A 21,957-nucleotide genomic window follows, 5' to 3' on the forward strand; every position below is an offset into this window, starting at 1 on the left:
TTCTTACAATGACTCTACTTCTTCTTGCTCATAGTCGTCGGGCCTCTCACTATTGCTCTGACTTCTAACATCCCTTCTCTCATTCTCACCACATCCTCTCTTATGTTCCTTAAACAAGTCATGCACATTCTAGTTGCAAAGCCCTTGAAATTGCTGCACCCTCTGTCTGGAACACTTCCCCCAACTCCACTGCTTTATTTACATCTCTCAATTTTTTACCTCACTGGTGCTGTTCTCAGTGGAGCCATCCCTTGCACTCAAGTTAAAGAGCCCTTCAGTCTGTCTCTGTCATACCACCTTGCTTTATTTCCTTCAAAGTGCCCTCTCCTTCTCCTGAAGGCAGGGATCTTGATAACTCTCACCCCTATATATCAGTGGATGGCTCCATAAATATTTGATGAATGTAAGCTGGGCATACTGGTGCATACATGTAATCCCAGTGACTCAGGAGACTGAGGCAGGAGGATCACAAGTTCAAAGGTCACCTCAGAAACTTAGTGAGACCCTAAGCAACTTAGCAAGACCCTGTGTTTAAATAAAATAAAAATAAAAAGGGCTGGGGACATGGTTCAATGGTTAAGTGCCCCTGGTTCAATTCTCTAGTACCAAAAATAATAATAAATTTAAAAATATTTGTTGACTGTATCAACAAAAGTCTGTGCTAGAATCTGTGGAAATGCCAAATGAATCAGATACAAATCCTTGGAGCCACACCTTGTTATCGGAGTTGGGGTAATACCCAAGTAACTGCCACCTGGTTCAGAACCCCTTGCTTCAGGACTTAAAGCCATATTCATCCAGGGTGGCTTCCCACAGCCTTATGTATCCAATTAAGAGAAATGCATTAGAATAGCACTTTTGACCTCTCTCCATTCCTTTGCACACTCCACCCCTGAGACATTTTATAGCCCACAGAAAGAAAAACACAGGCCCAGAAGGCTCTGCACCAAGTGCTCAGAGCCTTCTGACAAGTACAGCTAAAGGGCTCTGAGTCTCAGAGAATTAAGAGAGAACTTCTGCCTGAGAAGTTCTTGAGAATCTTGAGGAGGTGACGGCATCAGAGATGGACTTGGAAGACAGTATTTGAAGAAGGCAGAAAAGCGGAAAGGGTGAGGCTTTCTTTCTCCTTCACTGGTGTATACTCAGCTATCCTCAGTTACAGCCCTTCTTTTTCTTCTCATAAGTCCCACTTTCTCTTTGTGCCACAGTCACCCTAGTTTGAGTCCTCATCACCTCACATTATGATAAACTAGAAGAACCTTCTAATTGGTTTCCGTATCTCTGATTTTTTTCCACCTACCAACATTATACTTACTGCTTGGGCTAGTGGAGACAGTAGATTGCATCCCCTTTTCTCACCCAAGTTTTGAACCAATTGAGATTGACAGTGGGTACTGAGACACATGGAAATAAAAATATAAGCCAATTAGAGCATGCGGATTAGGTGTGTAGCAATAAATCGAACCCCAGGATTATACAGACCTACCTCTAAGTCACAAGCAACATTGGATAGCTCCAGGTCTCCCCTCCTGGGGGACCATACATAAATGGTGGATTGCATGTGGGAACAGATCTGTAGGAGCTGGCCAGAATTAGTGCTTCTTGTGAGAGAGCCAAATTACCTGGTTCCTCTTGTAAGCTTGCAAATAAGTCACTCCTCCTTCTCAGGGGTGGAGTGTGCAAAGGAATGGAGAGAGGTCAAAAGTGCTATTCCAATGCATGTCTCTTTATTGGATACATAAGGCTGTGGGAAGCCACCCTGGATGAATATGGCTTTAAGTCCTGAAGCAAGGGGTTCTGAACCAGGTGGCAGTTACTTGGGTACTACCCCAACTCCGATAACAAGGTGTGGCTCCAAGAGTAGGAGTCACCTGCTAGGGTTAAGTTACACTCACCTGTTCCTTTGTAAAGCTATTCCTTCTGCCCCACCACCACAAAAAAGCCCATTTCCAAATCTAGTCTGTCTCTGTCTCTCTCTGTCTCTCTGTCTCTCTGTCTCTGTCTCTCTCTCTCTCTCTCTCTCTCTCTCTCTCTCTCTCTCTCGTCAGCCTCTTGGGACCTTCTCTTGCCCCCCTTTTTGGGGAGCCTAAGGCCAGGAGCTGGGGAAAGCTGTCCTGAAGCTTATAAAAGGTATTCTGTGTCACCCCAAATTCACACGAGTGACTTTAGTTCAGCTGCGTACTAGATGGGGGCAGCATATGGCTAACAGAAAGGAGGGTCCTGCCACCCTATTACCCTTGGTAACTTGTGAACTTCTTGTAAAGTGCTCTTCTAGGGAAGAAGGATGGGAATGGGAAAGAGTAGAATGAATCAGACATAACTTTCCTATGTTCATATATGAATACACAACCATTGTAACCCCCCCATCATGTACATGGTTGTACATGATTGTACATGGTTGTACATGATGGTTGGGAAATTATACTACCCTATGTATGATATGTCAAAATACATTCTACTGTCATGTGTTACTAAAAACTACATATAAAAAATAAAAATAAATAAAAATAAAGTGCCCTTCTAATCTTAACTTTCAGGAAATTTTCAAATGCTTTCTGCCAAACATCACACCAAGTTTATTTGTCTGGCTTAAATATAATCTTATGAGATATATATACATATATATAGCTTCATAACCTCAGTCCACAGCTATCCAAAATGAACCAGTTCCAGGCTACTTCCTGGCCATCCCTCATGTGTACTTGTGCTCAGCACCTGGGCTTTGTGCTCAACCCTCAAACTCAGCTGAAATATGCTCTCCTCAAGGAAGACTTCTCTGACATTCTAGATCACGATCATCACTCTTCTCTTTGCATTTTTGGTTGTTAAAACAGTTTCCAAGCACAATTATTTCATGTTATAGTACTCAATTATGTTTAATCCAGAAACTGGCAAAACACTTTTAACTAATTTTAGGTCTTTGTTCTCCTTATTACAAGAATAGGAGAGAAGTGAAATTAATAAGATCCACATTAGTCATGACACTGCTACAAATATGCATAGCAAAAACATGAAGAGAAGGACACTATGGAACCAAAGAGTGACTGTGTCTTGTACACTGTAAATATGCTTCACAGGCCCTACTTAGCATAGTGCTGGGCAGCACAGTGCACAGATGTTATCCCATAGGTATTTCTTAACAAACTTATTCTGTCAGAAAAGATGTAGGTACAAGTAATAATATTTCTGTGGCTACTTTGAAGACCTAAATAGAGTATATCTCATTCATTGTCTCCTCATAAACCTAGGGGGAAAGGCAGATTATCTGTGTAGGCTGCAGAGGAAACGAATCCCTAACATATCTAGCTCCATAGCTAGATACATCATCTTAGGGATATTTTTCTACGTAAGTTTTTTACTGTGGGCAACAGTGATAACAATCAATACAGTCCTTGATTGATTTTCCTCCTTGAGTGTGAACCTGATTAGGAGATCACAAACCCATTTTTTTTAATTTGTTCTAATTAGTTATATATGACAGTAGAATGCATTTTAACATACTGTACACTAATGGAGCACAACTTGTCATTCCTCTGATTGTACATGGTGCAGAGTCACACTGGCAGTGTAATCATTCATGTATACAGGGTAATAAAACCCATCTTATTCCACCATCTTTCCCACCCCCCTACTGGCTCCTCTCCCCTCATTCCCTTCTGCTCAATTTAAAGTTCTTTTATTCTCTCCCCCGCCCCCATTGTGGATCAGCATCTGCTTATCAGAAAAAACATTCAGCCTTTGGGTTTTGGAGTTTGGCTTATTTCACTTAGCATGATATTCTCCAGCTCCATCCATTTATCTGCAAATGCCATAATTTCATTCTTCTTTAGGGCTGAGTACTAGTCTACTATGTATACATAACACATTTTCTTTATCTACTCATCTGTTGAAGTGCATCTAGGTTAATAGTTTAGCTATTGTGAATTCAGCTGCTATAAACATTGATGTGGCTACATCACTGTAGTATGGTAATTTTAAGTCCTTTGGGTATAAACTGAGGAGTGGGATACTTGGGTCAAATGGTGATTCCATTCCAAGTTTTCTGAGGAATCTCCATACTGTTTTCCAGAGTGGCTGCACTGATTTACAGTTCCAGACACAGAGAAAAACCCACATAAATATGGTTATCTCATACTAGACAAAAGTGCCAAAAACATACACTGGAAAAAAGATAACCTCTTCAACAAATGGTGCTGGGAAAACTAGAAATCCATACATAGAAAAATGAAATTAAACCTCTATCTTACACCCTGCACAAAACTCAACTCAAAGTGGAACAAATGTGGAGGCGCTAGAACAGAGTCCCTGCACCTAATAAAAGAAAAAGTAGGCCCAAAGTTTCATTATGTCAGCTTAGGACCTGATTTCCTTCACAAGACTCCTAAAATGCAAAAAATAAAATCAAGATTCAACAAATGGGATGGATTCAAACCAAAAAGCTTCTTCTCAGCAAAGGAAACAATAACATGAAGAGAGAGCCTACGAATGGAAGAAAATCTTTTACCATACACACCTCAGATGGAGGACTAATCTCCAGGATATACAAAGAGCTCAAAAAACTTAACACTAATGAAAACAAATAACCCAGTCAACACATGGGCTAAGGAACTGAACAGACATTTCACAGAAGAAAAAAATACAATTGATCAACAAATATATGAAAAAATATTAAACATCTCTAGCAATTAGAGAAATGCAAATCAAAACTACTCACTTTTGTCAGAATGGCAATTATCAAGAACACAAGCAATAATAAATGTTAGCTCCTCATGCTGTGCCATAGGGCAAAAGTCAGGTGTGGTGGCACACACCTGTAATCCAATGACTCAGGAGGCTGAGGCAGGAGGATTGCAAGTTCGAAGCGAACTCAGCAACTTAGTGAGGTGCTAAGCAATTCAGCAAGACCCAGTCTAGGGATGTGGCTCAGTGGTTAAATGCCCTTGGGTTAAATCCCTAGTAACAAAAACAAAAACAAAAAACAAAACTTCAGACGACAGATTTTAAGATAAATGCCATTCCATTACTTATATCTTTGTTCATCTACAGAATAATAGAAACTTAGAATCAGAAGGGATCCCAGAAATCCCATCAGATAGCCCCATCTGGTGCAAAACCTGTCAGTTACCTTTGCCAAGAAAACCCTGATTTTATTTAGGTTTGCTGGTTAATATAGTGAGGGGCAATGGCCTTTACCCTGCTTCATGGAAAGAATTATAATTTGTTCAAACCAATCAGTACTCCTATCTTCCTTTACCAGAGATGCCATGAGGTGGGGCATGTGACCTGGTTCTAGCACTGAGGGTGTTCTACTGGGAGCATCTGGGAAAGAGACCCAGAGGAAATGTCCTGCTTGCCCTCCCTGTCTTTGACTGTTGATACCTAAAAAAATGAATTTGGGGCATTTTTTTAAGCCAGTCAGGAAAGGCCACATGATTCCATTTATGTGAAATGTCCATAATAGGCAAATCCATGGAAGAGACTTTATTAGTAGTTGCCAGGGGCAGGAAAGGTGCAGGGAACAGGGTAGTGACTGCTAATGGGCATGGGTTTCTTCTTGGGGTAGTGAAGATGGCTCAGAATTAGATAATGGTGATGCTTGCACACCTTGCTAAAAACCACTAAAATTATGTTTTTGGAAACTAGATTGAGACCAGAGGCACTCTACCATGGGGCTACATTTCTATTTGTTTTTATTTTTTTTTTGAGACAGAAATCTCACCAATTAGTCTAGGTGGTTTCCAACTTGTGATCCTCCTGCCTCAGCCTCCTGAGTAATTGGAATTCAGACATGCACAACCTCACTTGGTAAACCATTTTTATTTTCTGATTTTTTACAAACTCCCTGGACTTTTTCTAATATTTTACAAAAAAAAATAATTGTTGGGAGAGTCCTCCAGGAGTGGACTCCTTCAAAAAAGACCCTTCCCTCACCAGTTGAACAGTTTGGCTTTGCACTCCTAAGAAATAGAAAGTCTGGTGGTCTATTTTCAGAACATAGTATTTAGGCTTAAGTGTAAAAGTGGGAGGTTAAGATTCAATCAGAGCTAGTTTGAGATTCCCAACCTGTATCCAGTCTAGCCATTTTAACTGTAGCTCTTCCCTTTGCCCTCTTCAGAGCCAATCACATAGATTGTAATCCTGAGCTCCTTCTATCAGAGCAAGCGCAGTGCTGATATGGATAAAAGCAGACAGACTACCTGCCTACACATGCTTGCTTGCCAAATTGTTCACTGTTCTGTAGCACATCCTTCTGCAGAAGTTTGCCTTGCTGAGTAACTTCAGCACAGGCCTGATTTCTTGCAGCACCTGGACATTTTTAACACTGCACTGAGGATGTTTTCAGTAGTTTGGTAAAATTGAGAAGTTATACAGATATTTGTGCACATTTGTTTAAGTTTGCAAACTGTCCTTTCTTGGAAAGGACTCATAAGCTCAAATCCATTTACATAAAGGGTAAGAAAATAGGCTCAGTTTTGTGGCAATGGATGCTGTAGTTTTTTAAAATGAACTTCCTTTGAACAACTGAAAGTTGGAAAGGACAAATGTCCACTCATCAATAAATGGTGATGGGTTTTCTGGTCTTTGAAATCCAGATGCTGTGGGTCTGGGTGTGGAGGGGATTGTCTTTGTGGACAAAGAAACCTCTGGAGTTGTGGATGTGGGTTAGAATGGCTGAGATGACAAAACCCAAGACCAGAAGGCCATCACCAGCTAGAAGAAAGGCTAGGGTTTACTACAGTGTCAATTTGTTCTCTTTGAAGAATTTGTTCTTGCCAGGCATGGTGGTATATACCTGGTATTCCAAGCAACTTTGGAGGCTGAGGTAGGAGGATTTCAAGTTCAAGGCCAGCCTCAGCAACTTAGCTAGGCCCTAAGTCTCAAAATTTAAAAAAAAAAAAAAAAAAAAAGGGAGGGGACAGGAGAGTTGTGGCTCAGTGGTAGAGTGCTCACCTAGCATATGCAAGGCACTGGGTTCATCCTCAACAGCATACACCAAAAATAAAGATATTTTGTCCACCTACAACTAAAAACGTACTTTAAAAATAAATTTAAAAAGGGCTGGGAAAGTGGCTCTTGGTAAAGCACCCCTGGATTCAATCCTAGTATAAAAATTTGAAGGAAAAAAAGTGTTCTTTATTTCTTAAAATTTATTTATTTATTTATTTTTATGGTGCTGAGGATCCAACCCAAGCCCTTACACATGGTAGACAAGCACTCTACCACTGAGTTACACCCCGGCTATTCTTTTAAATGCAGGAAAATTTGAATAAAAATGGTTCATGATCTTATAATTCAGAAACCAATTCATATTTTATTCTTTTTAACCAAGTCATATTTTATAAGCACATCCCATCCCCTCATTGTTGTACCAATGAGGGAAGAAAAGAGGCATCACCAATACACTGAGAATAGAAAGAGCAAAAAGGCAGAAAAATTGATGACACTGGGACCACCCACTTCTGGGCTTCTTGAAATAGTGCTTGACATTCATTAAGTGTTCAATAGCTATATATAAGTTAGATGAAAAAATAAGATGATAATGGCCTTACCACCTGTGCCACTTTTAGTCAAGTATTCTCTTATTTGCTTCTGAAAACATTCTGATTTAACAGATTTGGAAAGAGGTTTCTGGAGGTGAAATGACTTTGCCAAGTTCATACCACAAAGTAGACAAGTTGCAAGTAGAACTCCAGATGTTCGAAATAGGGCAAACTGTTTTATTTGTGTTGAAGGGATGAGGCCTAAATGTCCTTGGGCTTGAAAGATAGTCTAGCAGAGGAATTGTGAGTCATCTCTGGAGTTGGGCCTGGCTTGGAATCCCAGCCTCACCACACACTTTGTGGATGGCCTTAGGTGGGTTCAAGTCTCTTAGCCCAAGTTTCCTCATTTGTAGAATCAGGACATTATCACCTACCATGTTAAATTACTGAGAATATTCATTAAGATAAAGAATAAATATTTAACAGAGGGCTGGGTATAAAGTTAACCCTCATTAAATGATAGTTCTCATTGAAACATTAATAACAAACTTCATTCAACTTGACACAAGGTGTAGGTAAGGAGAAAAGAAAGCATTTCCTCTTGGGAAAAAAATTGTAACTATTCTGTCCTGATTTTCTAAGCATTGATACTAGAATTCAACCTTCCATTGGTTTATATATGGTACAGTACAAAGTCTTCTGCTATACGGTTCATATCTTCAAAAGACTTCCAATCGGGCTGGGGTTGTAGCTCAGTGGTAGAGCAGTTGCCTAGCACATGTGAGGTATTGGGTTTGATCCTTGGCACTACAAATAAATAAATAAAGGTATCATGTCCATCTACAACTAAAAAAAAAAAAAAAATAGAAAAAAAAAGGACTTCTAACCTAGTATGAAAACTGGCTAGATAGGCAATTAACAATAATGTTCAACAGAATAAAATGTGCTTGGGAAACAGAGGTAAAGAGCGAAAAGGATATTAATTGAGAAACAAACTGGAAAGGTCTCATGGAGGATGTGACATTTGAATTGGTCCTTGAAAGATAATGGAAAATTCTTGGTAAGTGAAAAGGGCAAAGAAAGTATTCTGGGATGAAGAGATAGCACAAGCAAAGGCCCAGGAACTTGAAAGCACATGGCACATTAAAAACTGGCAGAAAAGGTTAGGATGGAGGAAGGTGTGGGCGATGAGGCTGGGAAGAAACCAGAAGGCTTTATAAAGTTTACACTTAATTTTTCAAGTAATGGGGAGCCAGGGTTCATTTTTAATAATGAAAAGACTTATGTTTGAGGAAGATAACTCTGTCAGTTTGTAAAATTAATAACCATAGTTTTCCTTAGCCAAAAAAAAGATAAAAGACATTAAAAGAATAACCACAAAGAATATCAGACACTGTTTTCACAATTCCCACACAGAAGTGTTAGGAATCAGAATGCAGACTGCCGATGAGTATAGAGGGTTTCCAGAGAGCTGCCACAAGCCAACATTCAACAATGCAACCCAGGGAGACTCTATGACCATACAAAATCAACTTCCTATAGCTTATTTTAGCAACTTCTTTGTACTGACTAATCTTGTTGAATGGTGAATCATAAATTCAGCAAGAAACCTTGTCCTGGTGACCTCACTTATTTTAAGCCCACAGGAATATTCCCACCTCTACTGATTCCAAGTCTTTTTAGAAACATCATAATTGAAATAGCAGTCATTTTAGTTTAAGTCCCATATTTGGCTTTTTTTTTTTTTTAAGTGAAAGACCAGGAGGGAAAAAAGAAACCGAAACACAGTAACATAAAACCCAGGATAAAGAAACTATATTGCCATGGTTTTTCTAGTCCTAAAGAAAATCTCTGCTTGAGACCTTCTCCTGAAGTACTCAGAACAAGAAAATACAAGCACAGGAATGGTACTAGGTCACCAGAGAGTAAGACCTATGGAAACAGAAGCTGGGTGACTATGGTGCTTGCCAAGCAGATGAAAATGTGGACATAGCCAGGGAGGGAAAGTAAGTTAGATTCTGACAGTTTGTTGAATTTCAGAGCTCTCTAGACAATGCAAAAGATTTCTTTTAACATTTCTGATTTTTAAAAATTGCCACTACAGTTAATCCAGAAGTAGAGTTACAGGGCACACAGAAAATTTTCAGTGTTAAATAATTTCAACCATACCCATGTTTCATCCTGATCTTTTGTTACAGATCTGACTGCTAATTAGCTCCGACACAACCATGAGTCAGGGTCTTTTTTTTTTTTTTTTTTTTTAAAGAGAGAGTGAGAGAGGAGAGAGAGTGAGAGAGAGAGAGAGAATTTTTAATATTTATTTTTTAGTTCTCGGCGGACACAACATCTTTGTTGGTATGTGGTGCTGAGGATCGAACCTGGGCCGCACGCATGCCAGGCGAGCGCGCTACCGCTTGAGCCACATCCCCAGCCCCATGGGTCAATTCTAATATGTCCTAAAAGAGACAGTTTTAGAGCTGGGCAGGACTGTGGAGATCATTTAACTGCCTTGTAGGTTTGTAAACCAAAGGCAACATTCGATAAGTGGTTTTTCCAAACTTACTTAGTTAGGAGTAGAGTTAAGACACTTTTGAGTTCCATAAAACCTCACCTTCCTCTACAATGTGTCTTCATTTGTAGAGACAAGTGTATGTTCGTATGGGTTTATAACCTATCTTTCAAATATATAACATATCTAACATTCACCATGTTCATTTTGTTGTTGTTGTTCTTACCTAAAAGGTATGTGTATATTTGAATTGTAATTCTGTAATGTTAGGACTCTGCCTTCTCCACCCTATGGGAAATTCCTAGTACCTGTGGTTGTATCAATATTCAGTGAACAGCAGACAATGATGCAGAGGGGAAGAGGGTTAAGTATGGATATTAATCAAGAGTATGTCTTTTTAATTAAGGTGTGCTAGAACTAGAAATCAGCCATTTTGGTGGTGGATCAGGGCTCTCCCTCAAAGTAATTCCCAGTCAACAGCTGTCCAGGGCATGTCAGACACTGGGTTCTCAGTAAGGAAAGGAGCTTACCCTGAGGAAGTTTTACTCTCCACCACCTACCTGGAGGTTCTTTAGAAATAACTGCCTCTGCTACTACCTTGCCTGAGGTCTTTCCTCCCATCACTTTAGGACCTAACCTGTTGACCTTACTATCCAATTATTCTCAGGGAATGCAGACAGCAGTCATTACACTGGATTCAAGCCACACCCCCACTGACCTGCACAGACACCCTGGCAGCACCCTTCTTCAATGGGCCCAGGCAACATTCCTTCTTAATGAGTCAGCCTTGGGTCTGCCTGTGCCAGAGGCAACACAATCTCTAGAATGCATTCACAGGCCTCTAAGTAAGATGGCCCAAAGATGGGCCAAAACCCAAGGCCCTTATTCTATGCTTCCAAATCTGTGGGATCAGTTCACTTCAGTTCTCTGTGTGACTAATATTTAAGAGTGTGAAAGGCAAAGTTACAGTCTCTCTTTTGCATATTCACCAGTCCCCCAAAGAACTGTGACCAGTTCTGCGGTAGCCATGTATTTTAGTAAGTATTCTAAATGCAGGAGACAGTCCTTGCCTAGCTAGAGTGCTTTTGTGTGCCTCAGTTTCTCCTGTATTAATGTCTCCTATTTAATGTCCACAAGAATTGAATGTATATTACTATTAGCCCACATTTTATGGAAAAAAATAAGTGAACAACAAAGATATTAAGAAACCTGTCTTATGTTGCCCCACTAGAAAGGACTAGAAGAAGGTTTGGAACTCTAGCAATCTAAGTTCAGAGTCAGTGTTTTTAGCTAAAATGCTATTTGTTTGATCATAAGGTCTTCTTCAGACAGCAAAATAGCTGCTACCACCCACAGCTACCCACTGCCCTCATTACACCAGAACAGAATCTGCTTTGTGCCCAAAGCATCATTTACCTTGATATGGCTCAAGAGCCAGTTGTTCATCATCAATGGTGGCAGAAGACACTGAGGTCCTACTTAATAAAGACCTCTGAACTTGTTATGGGAGGAAGAAGAGGGGATAATACAAAGTAGGAGAAGAAGAAGAGATGGACAAGGAGAAGGAAAGTCATTCCTGATATGTCTTTAAACTATTCAAAGTGAGATCAGAAAAAGACAGGATAAAAAATGAATATCAACTGGAGAAAATATAAGACCATGTAGTAATAAAGCCCATAAGAATGACAGAGCTGGACACAAAACCAAGTTGATCACATCAAAATAAATACATTTCACTAAATATCATTTCTTCTCAGGATCCCCCAGTCTCTCATTAAATTTTGTTAATTCTTAGAACAGCAGAAGTGGGAGATGATAAGATTATGAAACATTTTGGGATATAATATAAACATGTTTGAGGTGCCTGTGGAACAGTCCAACACAGATGTTAACCAAGCAGTTGGATATGGAAGTCTGCAGCTCAGGCTTGACTCAGAAGTAATGGGTCTTCATCTCCAGTTCTAGCCAAGATACTACACCACCTCCCTCTGCTTTTGGGATATGTCTCAGGGGAAACAAGGAGCCTCTCTTCAGTTTGTATGGCTAATTTTAAAGATTTTGAAATAAACTCTACTCAATGATATTAGCTGATTTTGACTAGTATGCACCAGATATTGGCACATCTCTCCTCAAATGCTTGTGAGAACTAGTCACCGGAGAGGGTGATCATCCATGAATCTAGAACTTATCTTTATTCCCAGCCCAAGAATGACTGGCCATTGCTTGCTCCTGCCCTTGACCTAGTGAGCAATAAAACATGACCTATCTTACTTGCTCACCAAAGCATGCCAGAAAAAATGGATCTGAAGCTCAGTATGTCCTTTGCTCAAGTTTGCTGATTCCTTTCGGATGTCTACTTTGTAGATGACCCAAAGTGTCCAGAATGTATTATACAAATACCTGCAAATGCCATTTGTTACAGTTTGTTTCAAAATACCACTCACTAGATCTATTTTAATATAAAGTTATAGGCAACTTTGTAAAAGTTTTTATTAGTGCATTATTCTTATACATAATAGTGGGGTTCATTCTGACACATTCATAAATTTATACAACATAATTGGCTCCATTTCAATTCCCACTACTTCCTCTTTCCCTCCCCTCCTCCCTCTCCCTTGACTTTTTTTTTTTTCAATTGAGAATTAAAGAATAATAATCATATTTGTCAAATACTCAAGGAAAAGTTCAGGACTTTAGAGAAGTAAGGTCTAGTTCTTGAATTTAAAGCTGAAGAATATCGGAAAAATAAAGTTGAAAATATGACATCCTTTTAATTTGGCTTATGCCAGGGTTTTAGAATGGTCAAGGAGACTTAGTCATAAAATTCTAAATGAATTTTAAGAAACAAAAACACAGCTGAGGTTATTTTCTAATCAAAGAGTGCACGTGTTACAGGCACCCAAGCAGCTCAAAGGCAAAGCCATCATTCTGCTAGATATGAATGGGACTTAGCAACTCACTTTTCCTCTACTATCTGATCAGTCACCATATCCTTGCTTTATAATTGCTTTATAATGTCCTTTTCCTTTTATTGCCAAGGTCATCCCCCTTGGCTAGATGTAAAGAAGACTGAGGAGAGGAGGAAAGAAATTACGAGTCATGAATTTGATTGTAATTTATTTTTATCTATCTATCTATCTATCAATTTATTTTGAGGTGGGATCTTGCAAACTGCCCAGGCTAGCCTCAAACTTATGATCCTAGTGCCTCAGCCTCCTGACTCACAGGGATTATAGGCATGCACCACCATACCTGGCTAAGAAAGAATTTTAAAAGGATGAATTTGAACTATATGTGAAACTGCAGCACTGTGGCAGGGACAGCTCATTTCCTTAATATACATATTAAACTATACCCTTGCCTCGGGTTGCACTTACAAACTAATTTTATACATTATAATGTAAAATGTATCAATGGACTGCCAAGCAATGCTACAGATAAAAGTAACTATCAAACAATGTAAAGTACACACATACACAGAAACCCTGTTAATTGGGGAGAAGCCATCCAAATTAAGGGTCAAGCAGAGTGATTAAAGAATCATCAGGAATAAAAATGGATAGTCTGTATAAATGAGGTTATCTTGAAAGAAAATGGAAAGATTTTTGTTAGGACTTACAGAAGAGAAATTTCATGTGTAAGTATGTGAGTTTTACCTACACATGCACATGTATATGTATAAAATGTGAGGAGAAGTGAAATTCAAGGCCCTATAGCCTGAGGTCTGCACTGTCTACACTGTCTTCTCCCTCCTCTGTCCTCTATAGTCCCTGCCACTCACTCAGCTATAAAGTAAAGCAGATGTTTCCCCACAAACATTTCAGTTGACCATCTACCGTCTCTCATTACTGAGGAACTTCTTGAGTCTTCATTAGTGTCTGAAGCCTTCAGCTAGAGCAGAAGCACTGTGGGGGCAGAAACTGTGTTTTCTTCACAGGTCTTCAAATCCATCACAACACAAGGTTCAGCCCAATAGGTGTACCAATCAGCAGCTATTAATGTGAACACACAGTAACATACAATACTCAAAGGAAAATACATTAAATATGAGACTATTCTGATTTTAATGCACAAGATTAGAAAGGAAGAATTAATCATAGGTGTCTTTTTGCTAAATGCCTTTTAAGAAGATACTAGGACTGTTGACTAGAGGTAAGGTAAAATGCAAACGTAAATGGAAGAGAGAACTTCAATAAGGAAAGCCAGATGTGGATACTGGACAGTAACATTCTCCTGAAGCAGATGCAAGAGAGACAAAGGGAAAAAATTAACATTGTTCAATAAACCTCAAATATAAAAACATACCAGTATTTCCTTGGGCATCTTCTACCTTACTTGGAGAGGGCAACAGAAAAGGTGGCCTGGTGAAGGGAGGACCTGGAAGAGAAGGTTGCTGCTGCTGCTGCTGTTGCTGCAAAGGCATGGTTTTGAGGATCATGCGCCAGTCCACTTGGGTAATATCTGACCTTGATCGAGCATGCCCTGGCTTGAAAGTAGAAGTTTCATCCAATAAGTCATTCACAGAACGAGGTCTATCCCTTCGACGCTGACAGATATTGAAAAAATTAAAGGTTGATGCTTCCTTTTGTTCCATCCAGGAAAGATTATCTGGAGTTGTCCCTCTCTGGACCACAAACTGTTCTTTGGCAGGGAAGACATTTTGAGCTTTGGTTTCTATGAGCTTGCTCTTACAGTGGTCCCAGATCATGCCCCCCTTGCCCAGGGAGGCAACATTTCTCATAGCACCATTGTCTGTTATGTTACTGAGTACCTCATGTCCCACCAGTTCAGGGACTTCCTGAATCCCATAAACTTCTGCTTGCTGAACAGCCTTTTCTAGCTTGCTATCAAAAGTACTAAAGAAATCCTCAGTAACTTCTAATGCTGGGCTGATATCATCCACTTCCAAAGCTTCCATTTCACAGGTTCCGAGAGGCCTAGGCCTCCTAAGCTAGTTCAGGAAAGAGCTTCATGAACATTCATCCAACAAAGAGAGTTGCTTCAGCAATAGAGCTATGAAAACCACTGGAAGGAACCTTCGTTCAGTTGCCTAGAGCAGGCCAAGCTCAAGAGTGATTGATGTTTTCCTGGTCATTGAAAACATCTGCTAGCTAACAGAGGTATAGGGAGAGAGATGTTTCTTTGAGCTTATTCTTCAGTGAAATCTCTTGAAGACAGCAGGTAGTGCTTGTCAAAGTAATGCAGTGGCAATTCTTGATTTCCTGGAATAAAATAAATAGGACAACATTGGTACATGGTTCAGAGTACTATAATACTATAATACTCAAATCTGCCCAATTACTTTTCAATCTTTACAACCCTTCCATGTACTTTGTGTACATGTTGTCCCCTTTACACAAAGGGGACAACATGTACACAAAGTTCCACTGTCAGGAGGACACATCACTCCTTGCTTTGTACTAGAACTTACACAGAGCAAGATGGAATTCTTCATAAGGAGAAATAAGGCCAATAGCTTTTACTCACACAGAGAAACCTTTGAAAGTAGTTGTGAAAAGACTACCCTGGCAAAAGCTTTGATACATTGTCCTAAAATAGTAAGCAAAAGAGAGTAGCATTTCTGTGATTGGACTCTATCATAATTAGTCTGAAAGTCAGTCGTAAATGCTTTACAAACCTTGAAAGCACTGATAATCTGCTGGGCTTAAAGGTACAAGAGGGAAGTAGAGAAGGAAACTCTCTCTTTTTATCAAACCTGAATGTTATTGTGACTCTGGTGAGAGTATATAATGCCCTATGATGACTCCAAGACTTCAGGATTCCTCCAGTCTTCTTGGAAACTGGTTTCAGGCTCCAAACTCCCTGAGGCTTCCAGGATTGGCCTCAGAGTACAGGTCTAGCCTGGGGGCGTCTATGGGTTAAGCACAGGCTTTAGTTCAAACCTCAAGCCTTGACCCCTTACAGCTCTGCCTGGGGAGAAAGAATCCTACAGGAAAACCAACTAACTCTGGGAAACACTAGATCTCCAAGATTAGGTTAAATAGAGCAGAACTTGACAATGATGCAATCTAATACAGTAGTACCATGCACATATGGCCATTTAAGTTTAAATTTAGTAAAATCAAAGTCTCTTGGTCACACTAGCCACATTTGCAAAAGTGCACAACATTTGCATATACCTGTGTACCTTTACAAAAATCAAATACATAAACAAAACAACTAGCCAAAGGTTTTTCTTTCACTGTGAATAAACAAGTAGAATTAGTCAATCAGTAACACCATTACATGTTGCTGCAAAGGTAGACAGACATGCTTTTTTTCCCAAAACGTGAAAATGTTTATGGCTAATTAATTTTTAGCACTTAGGTTATTAAACAGTTATATCAATAGCACTAATCTACATTAACATATGTAAATGAAACTAGAATATATAAACCTTTGTTTTAGATTTATCAAGGATATGATTCACAGAAACTAGTTAACCTCTTGTAAAGTGATAATGACTATGATGAATTTACTTTTGTATATTTTTATATGAATTGTTGGTACTTCATAAAATTTTTCTAGATACAAAGAGGTTTTGTTGTTTTCCTTTTTGTTTTTTCCTTTTTTTCCCCCCGAGTCTAAAGTTAAGACTTTTGAATTGAGTAACAGGGTTTTAGTATTTCTGTAATTTTGAAACTTGGAATTTTTTCAATTGCATCTTATATACCAGAGACTATGAAAAAGAAATAAACAATCAATCTTAAAACTTCTAGTTCTTTCTTTACCAGAAGTTCAAATGAATACAAAATATAAGATTCCCATTTTACAGAAGAGATACTAAGATACAGAGCATTAAGTTAATCCTAAAAGATTCCAGATACTCTTTTTTTCTTTTTTTTTTAACCTCATGTTTCAAATCCAATCTTTAAACCATGCTAGAGAGAAAATAAATACTTGCAAGGTAGGTGGGTTTTTAAAACTTTGTCAAAATATCTAGGAACACACTTTTTGTGCTCTCTGCTTGGGTATTCACAGGCTGGTTAGAAGCAAGTAACTGCTGATGGCCAGCACTGAGGCCTTGGAACTCTTGTATCACACATGGCAACATCACAGACTGTTAAACAGGAAGCAGCCTTGGAAATCATCCTTTCAACCCCAGCCTTTCACAGAAGAGGACACTGAGGCCCAGAGAGATTAAGAGGTCCCGTGAGTGGTATTGTGTTAATTCCTAAACAGGGAAACATGTTCTCACCTCAGGTCTTTGACTATTCCCCCAATACCAACATGGCCAACTCTCTCTTAAAGTGATTATTCATGTCTCCTTCTCAATGAGGCTTGCCCCTTGAGTATTCTATTTAAATCTAAAACATCTCCATACTGAACTCTTTCCCCCACCCCAAGTAATGTTGAGGAGCAAATCCATAGCTCTGCTAGGCAACTTCTCTACACTGAACTACATCCCCAGCTCTGCCCTGGATTCTTGATCTCATTTACTCTGCATTTTTTTTTTTTTTTGCTGTTGTTGTTTTTATAAATTTTTCATCTTGAAAGAGTTTTAGATCTGCAGAATTATTACAAATATATTAGAGCGTCGTTATATACCTCACACCCAGTTTCCTTTATATAACATCTTGCATTGGTATGGCGCATTTGTACAATAAATGAACCAATAGTGACACATTAGAATTAACTAAAACCCATACTTTATTTCAGTTCTCTCAATTTCACCTAATGTCCTTTTTTTGTTCCAGAATCCTATACAGGACAACACATGACATTTAGTTGTCATGTATCTTTAGCCTCCTCTTGGCTGTGACAGTTTCTGAGACTTTGCTTGTTTTTGAGGACCTTGCAGTTTTGAGGAAAACTGGTAAGATATCTTATAGAATGTCTGCCTTGTGGGATCTATTTGATGTTTTTCTCATGATTAGACCAGAGCTATGTTTTGGAGAGGAAGACCGCAGAGTGAAGCGCCATTCTCATCATATATCATGATGACATATTATCAACGTGACTATTACTACTGTTCATGTTAACCTTGATCACCTGGCTTGAGGTGCCCTTTTTCCTTAAGCATTTACCACCTTCCATCATATCACTTAATTTACTTACTTACTATTTAGTGTTTTTCTCTCCCCACAAAAACATAAGCTCTACAAGTCCAGGAATTTAAGCTCATTTTCTTCACCAAGGTATCCCAAGTATACAGAACAGTGTCTGGCACACATGTAAAGGCATTAAATAGATGACACACACTTTGTTATTCCTTTGCATGGCACTCATGACCCTTCCTGGACTATCCCCCCACCCCACTGCCACCTCACTGTTCTACTCCTCTGTGCTTTTGTTCAGGTTGGGGAATCTTTTCTATTTCCTATTTGTCCAGGCTCTCCTGGCACTCTGGGTTTGCCATATTGTACTGAAATGATGGGACAATTTCTCTAGACCCCACTCTGAGCTCTGTGCAGGCACCCTGCCTTATTCATCCTCCCACACAATCTGTTTTCATCCCTTGGGCTCGGTTTTCCAAACTTCTTCATTTTGTTTTGTTTTTGCTATCAGGCATCATCTTTTCCTGGGCTCTATTGCCCTTAAATAGAGTTTAGTCTCTGTAATTGAATACCTCTTACTAGCCTGCCTCATTTGGTTTTGAATCAGCTAATTAAAAAAAAAAACAACATATTCAGACAGGTTAAAATATTAAGTGATCCTTCCTCTGACAAAGTGAACATCAGTGTGTGGGTACAGGGTGGTGTGCATCAATGCAAAGGAGCCAATTGAACTGTGTTCTAAATTTGGCTCAACCAAACACTTGCTGGGTAGCCTCTAGCAAACCTTTTAACCTCTGGGTGCCTAACTCAACTACCTGTTTCCAACAAAGTTGCTAATATCAAATTGCTTTGCATGTGGATCATTCACTAGGTAGCTATTCTAGTATGCCTTTAAAAATGCAAATTGCAATATAAGTATGGAGCACTCCATTGGACTTGACTCGACAACCATGTGCTCTTGATTTCTCGCTAGATTCATCTGCCTGAGGAAGCAAAGTCAGCAACTGGCTTCTTATAGAACACTACTTCTCAGCCAAATCTGTGACCTATAGATATTTTATCTTATATTTATATAGAATACCCTTTTTATAAAGGGAAATATATCTCCTGTTTAATATAGTTGAGAAACTGAGGTCCATCTGTCAACACAGTAATAAAAGAGCTCAACCCCAAGAATCCCATGCATGTATCAAAATGTAACCGCATAGGAAATCAGCTTATTGCTATTTTCTAACAAGACAATCTTCCTTACATGCTCAGAAGGCATGGCTAATTAACAGGATGAATACAGCATCCCTCCCACACAGAGGTGGAGCAGACAGCCCTCCCACACAGAAATGCCATGTTCTCCTGAGCTCACTGGTAAAAACGCTGACTTCTTTCCTTGCCCAAATGACTTGTAATGAGAATTTAATGAATGCTGGAGGTATCTGAGGCCATGTAGTTTTAGAAGCAGCTGGAATGAACAGAAAAAAGCAGTGCCAAAGATACCTATGATAACTTGTTTCTGCTAATCCATTTTCAAAAATCAGAACAAAGGGTGGTCACAGGGCAGTCAGCACTCATGGTTCTCACATTCTTTACGTCCGTTAAAGTTGTGGTTGACTAAGAAATTTCTGAGATGCATAATATGATGGTCCCACCAAAAGAGGATCTGACTTTAGTAATATGACCTCTCTGGACCATGAGGTTATGATTTTTCATGGTGTTTCGTCATAAAGACAATGTAAGTATACTAATGGTGCACAGCCATGCCACAAGCAGATTAGGAAGTGGTGCTGGAGCAGACCTCATATGAAGAGCTCAGGGGGCTTTCAGATGAGATGGACAACTAGAAACACAGATGGCATCCCACTTTTATACGTTTAGAGGAAACACTAAATGGCTGTAGTGTATTCAAATTCCAACAAATGATAAGACTATTGCTATGCTATTTTTTTGAACATCCCATTCATTCAAATAATTTATATAGTATTTTTTCCTGTTCTAAATGTAATAAGTATTCATAGAAATTCTGGAAAATTCTGACAAATATGGAAAAGAAAAATCAGTCATAATATCATGACTCAGGGAAAGCAAACTAACAACGATTTTTTTAGCCAGTATTAAATTGGAATCAAGACTACATATATAGTTTGGTCATACTGTCTCTTTAAATACATGCTCCAAAAGTGAACAGCAAGAAATGCTAATGAAGAAGAAGAGGAGAAAGAAGAAGAGGAGGAAGAAGAAGGAAAAGAGAGCAAGTAAGCCTACCACTGGCCAGCCCCAGGGACACCTTACTACTGTCATAAGACCCCACTCCATTGAACTTCTCTTTCACAGCTATCTAGTGACCTCATTTTTATATAGCCACTACAGTTTTTCAAAGTTCTTACTATCTTTGACACTGTTAATGAACCCTCCTTAAAAGTTTCCTCCCAGAGTTTCATGGGCACTATAGTCGTAGGTTTCCTCTTCTTTCTACTCACTCAGTCTTAATCTCTGTATTCTTCCTTTTATTGCTGCTCTCCTAATGAAATGTGGGCATTGCCTGAGCTCTCTTCTCTAAAGCTGAAGCTACATGTTCTCCTTAAGTCAATGAAACCAAAAGTGCAATTTCAATAATGACTTCTATATTCATGTCACCCAAATTTCTACCATCAGCCTCAATCTCAGACCTGGCATGTGGCCCTGTGTTCCCAATTATTTGTAGGGCATTTCTATTTGCCCTCCTTCATGGCAAAATTAAACCTAATGTGTCTAAAATCACCCTCAATTATTTATTCAGTAAATATTTGCTGAGTGACCACTATGGGATGGGTACTGTTCTAGGCACTGGGGAAACAGCAACAAAAACAAAAAGTTCAAAGAAACTTCCATTAATGATAAGGTTCAAATCTTCAACTTGGCATTCTAGGCCATCCTCAACCTTGGTTCAGCTTGCCTGTCCAACTTTGCACTTCTCTTTTTCTCCCAGCTGGAATGATAATGCTAACTTTTATGCTTTTCCAACTCTAAGCCTTTGCCAGCAGTTATCACTGAGCTTCCCTGCCCCACTTCCACCTACTAAAATTCTATCCACTCCTCAAGGCCCAGCTCAAACACCAACTCTTCTGCAAACTTTTTTTTTCTTTTTTTACTCCTGATTCTAAAATGATCTCTTCTTTTTTAAAACTGCCACAGAATATCTTAGTACCACCTCCACAACATACATTCATGCCCTATCCTCTTTCTGAGATAATGATGATGATAACCATATTTATCAAAATCCTATTTTGGTCCAGGTATGTGGCATGATACTTTATATCTCTAAGTGTCAGGACGTGTAATGTGGGCACTGTAATTCCCACTTTACAAATGAGGAAACCAAGGCTTAACTGGGGCTACCTTGACTAAGGTCACACACTTACCCTACTGAATTTACAGCAACTTGAGAGCAGCAATTCAGCTCTATTCTATTTTTATAACCCTCACTGGGCCTAAAACTGTGGCTAGTACATAATGAATATTCAGTAAATATTTGTTGAATAAATAATTGGATAGAGAGCATAAAGAACAAAATTTTCAGAGCATGAAATCTGTAAAGATATATAAAGATATGTAAAACTATAGTTTTCTGGCAAAGGTATATTTGAATTCTTTGCAAGTTCGCTTAAGTAAAATTTGACATACTTTCTAAGACATTATATTGATTCAAGCTTTTAATTTTTTTTCTTAGTAGAAAAAGCTTCCTAGCTATTAAAACCAGGATTGAAAAATAATATAACAAAAGTCAGGTGGCAAAGACTACACTCAGAACTTTCATAGAAACAAAAGCAGCTATTACAGAACTTAGAAATTATTTTGTGACCCACTACAACATCAGGCAACTTGGTGGGTCTCATTTGCCAGTGACATAAAACTCCAGCTCTTTTGACTGGGGTAATAAGATGTTCCCTTTGAAATAACTTCAATCAATTCAAAGCCTTTTTCAATACATCTCAGCACA

General features: G+C 39.0%; 1 protein-coding gene across 2 annotated transcripts in view; it reads right to left on the bottom strand.

The window, feature by feature from the left end:
* Positions 1-21,957, bottom strand: part of PLEKHM3 (pleckstrin homology domain containing M3) — a 177,876-nt gene that overhangs the window by 144,344 nt on the left and 11,575 nt on the right. For both annotated transcript variants that reach the window (XR_014018029.1, XM_081261430.1), the window contains exon 2: positions 14,296-15,212. Coding sequence is in view for 1 of the 2 variants with exons in the window: in XM_081261430.1 (XP_081117556.1) it covers positions 14,296-14,908 (613 nt within the window). In the remaining variant the exon portion in view is untranslated. The remainder of the gene's footprint in view (positions 1-14,295; positions 15,213-21,957) is intronic.

Source organism: Spermophilus citellus (genome assembly GCF_964194105.1).
Source record: "Spermophilus citellus genome assembly, chromosome: 11".
Classification (NCBI taxonomy): domain Eukaryota; kingdom Metazoa; phylum Chordata; class Mammalia; order Rodentia; family Sciuridae; genus Spermophilus; species Spermophilus citellus.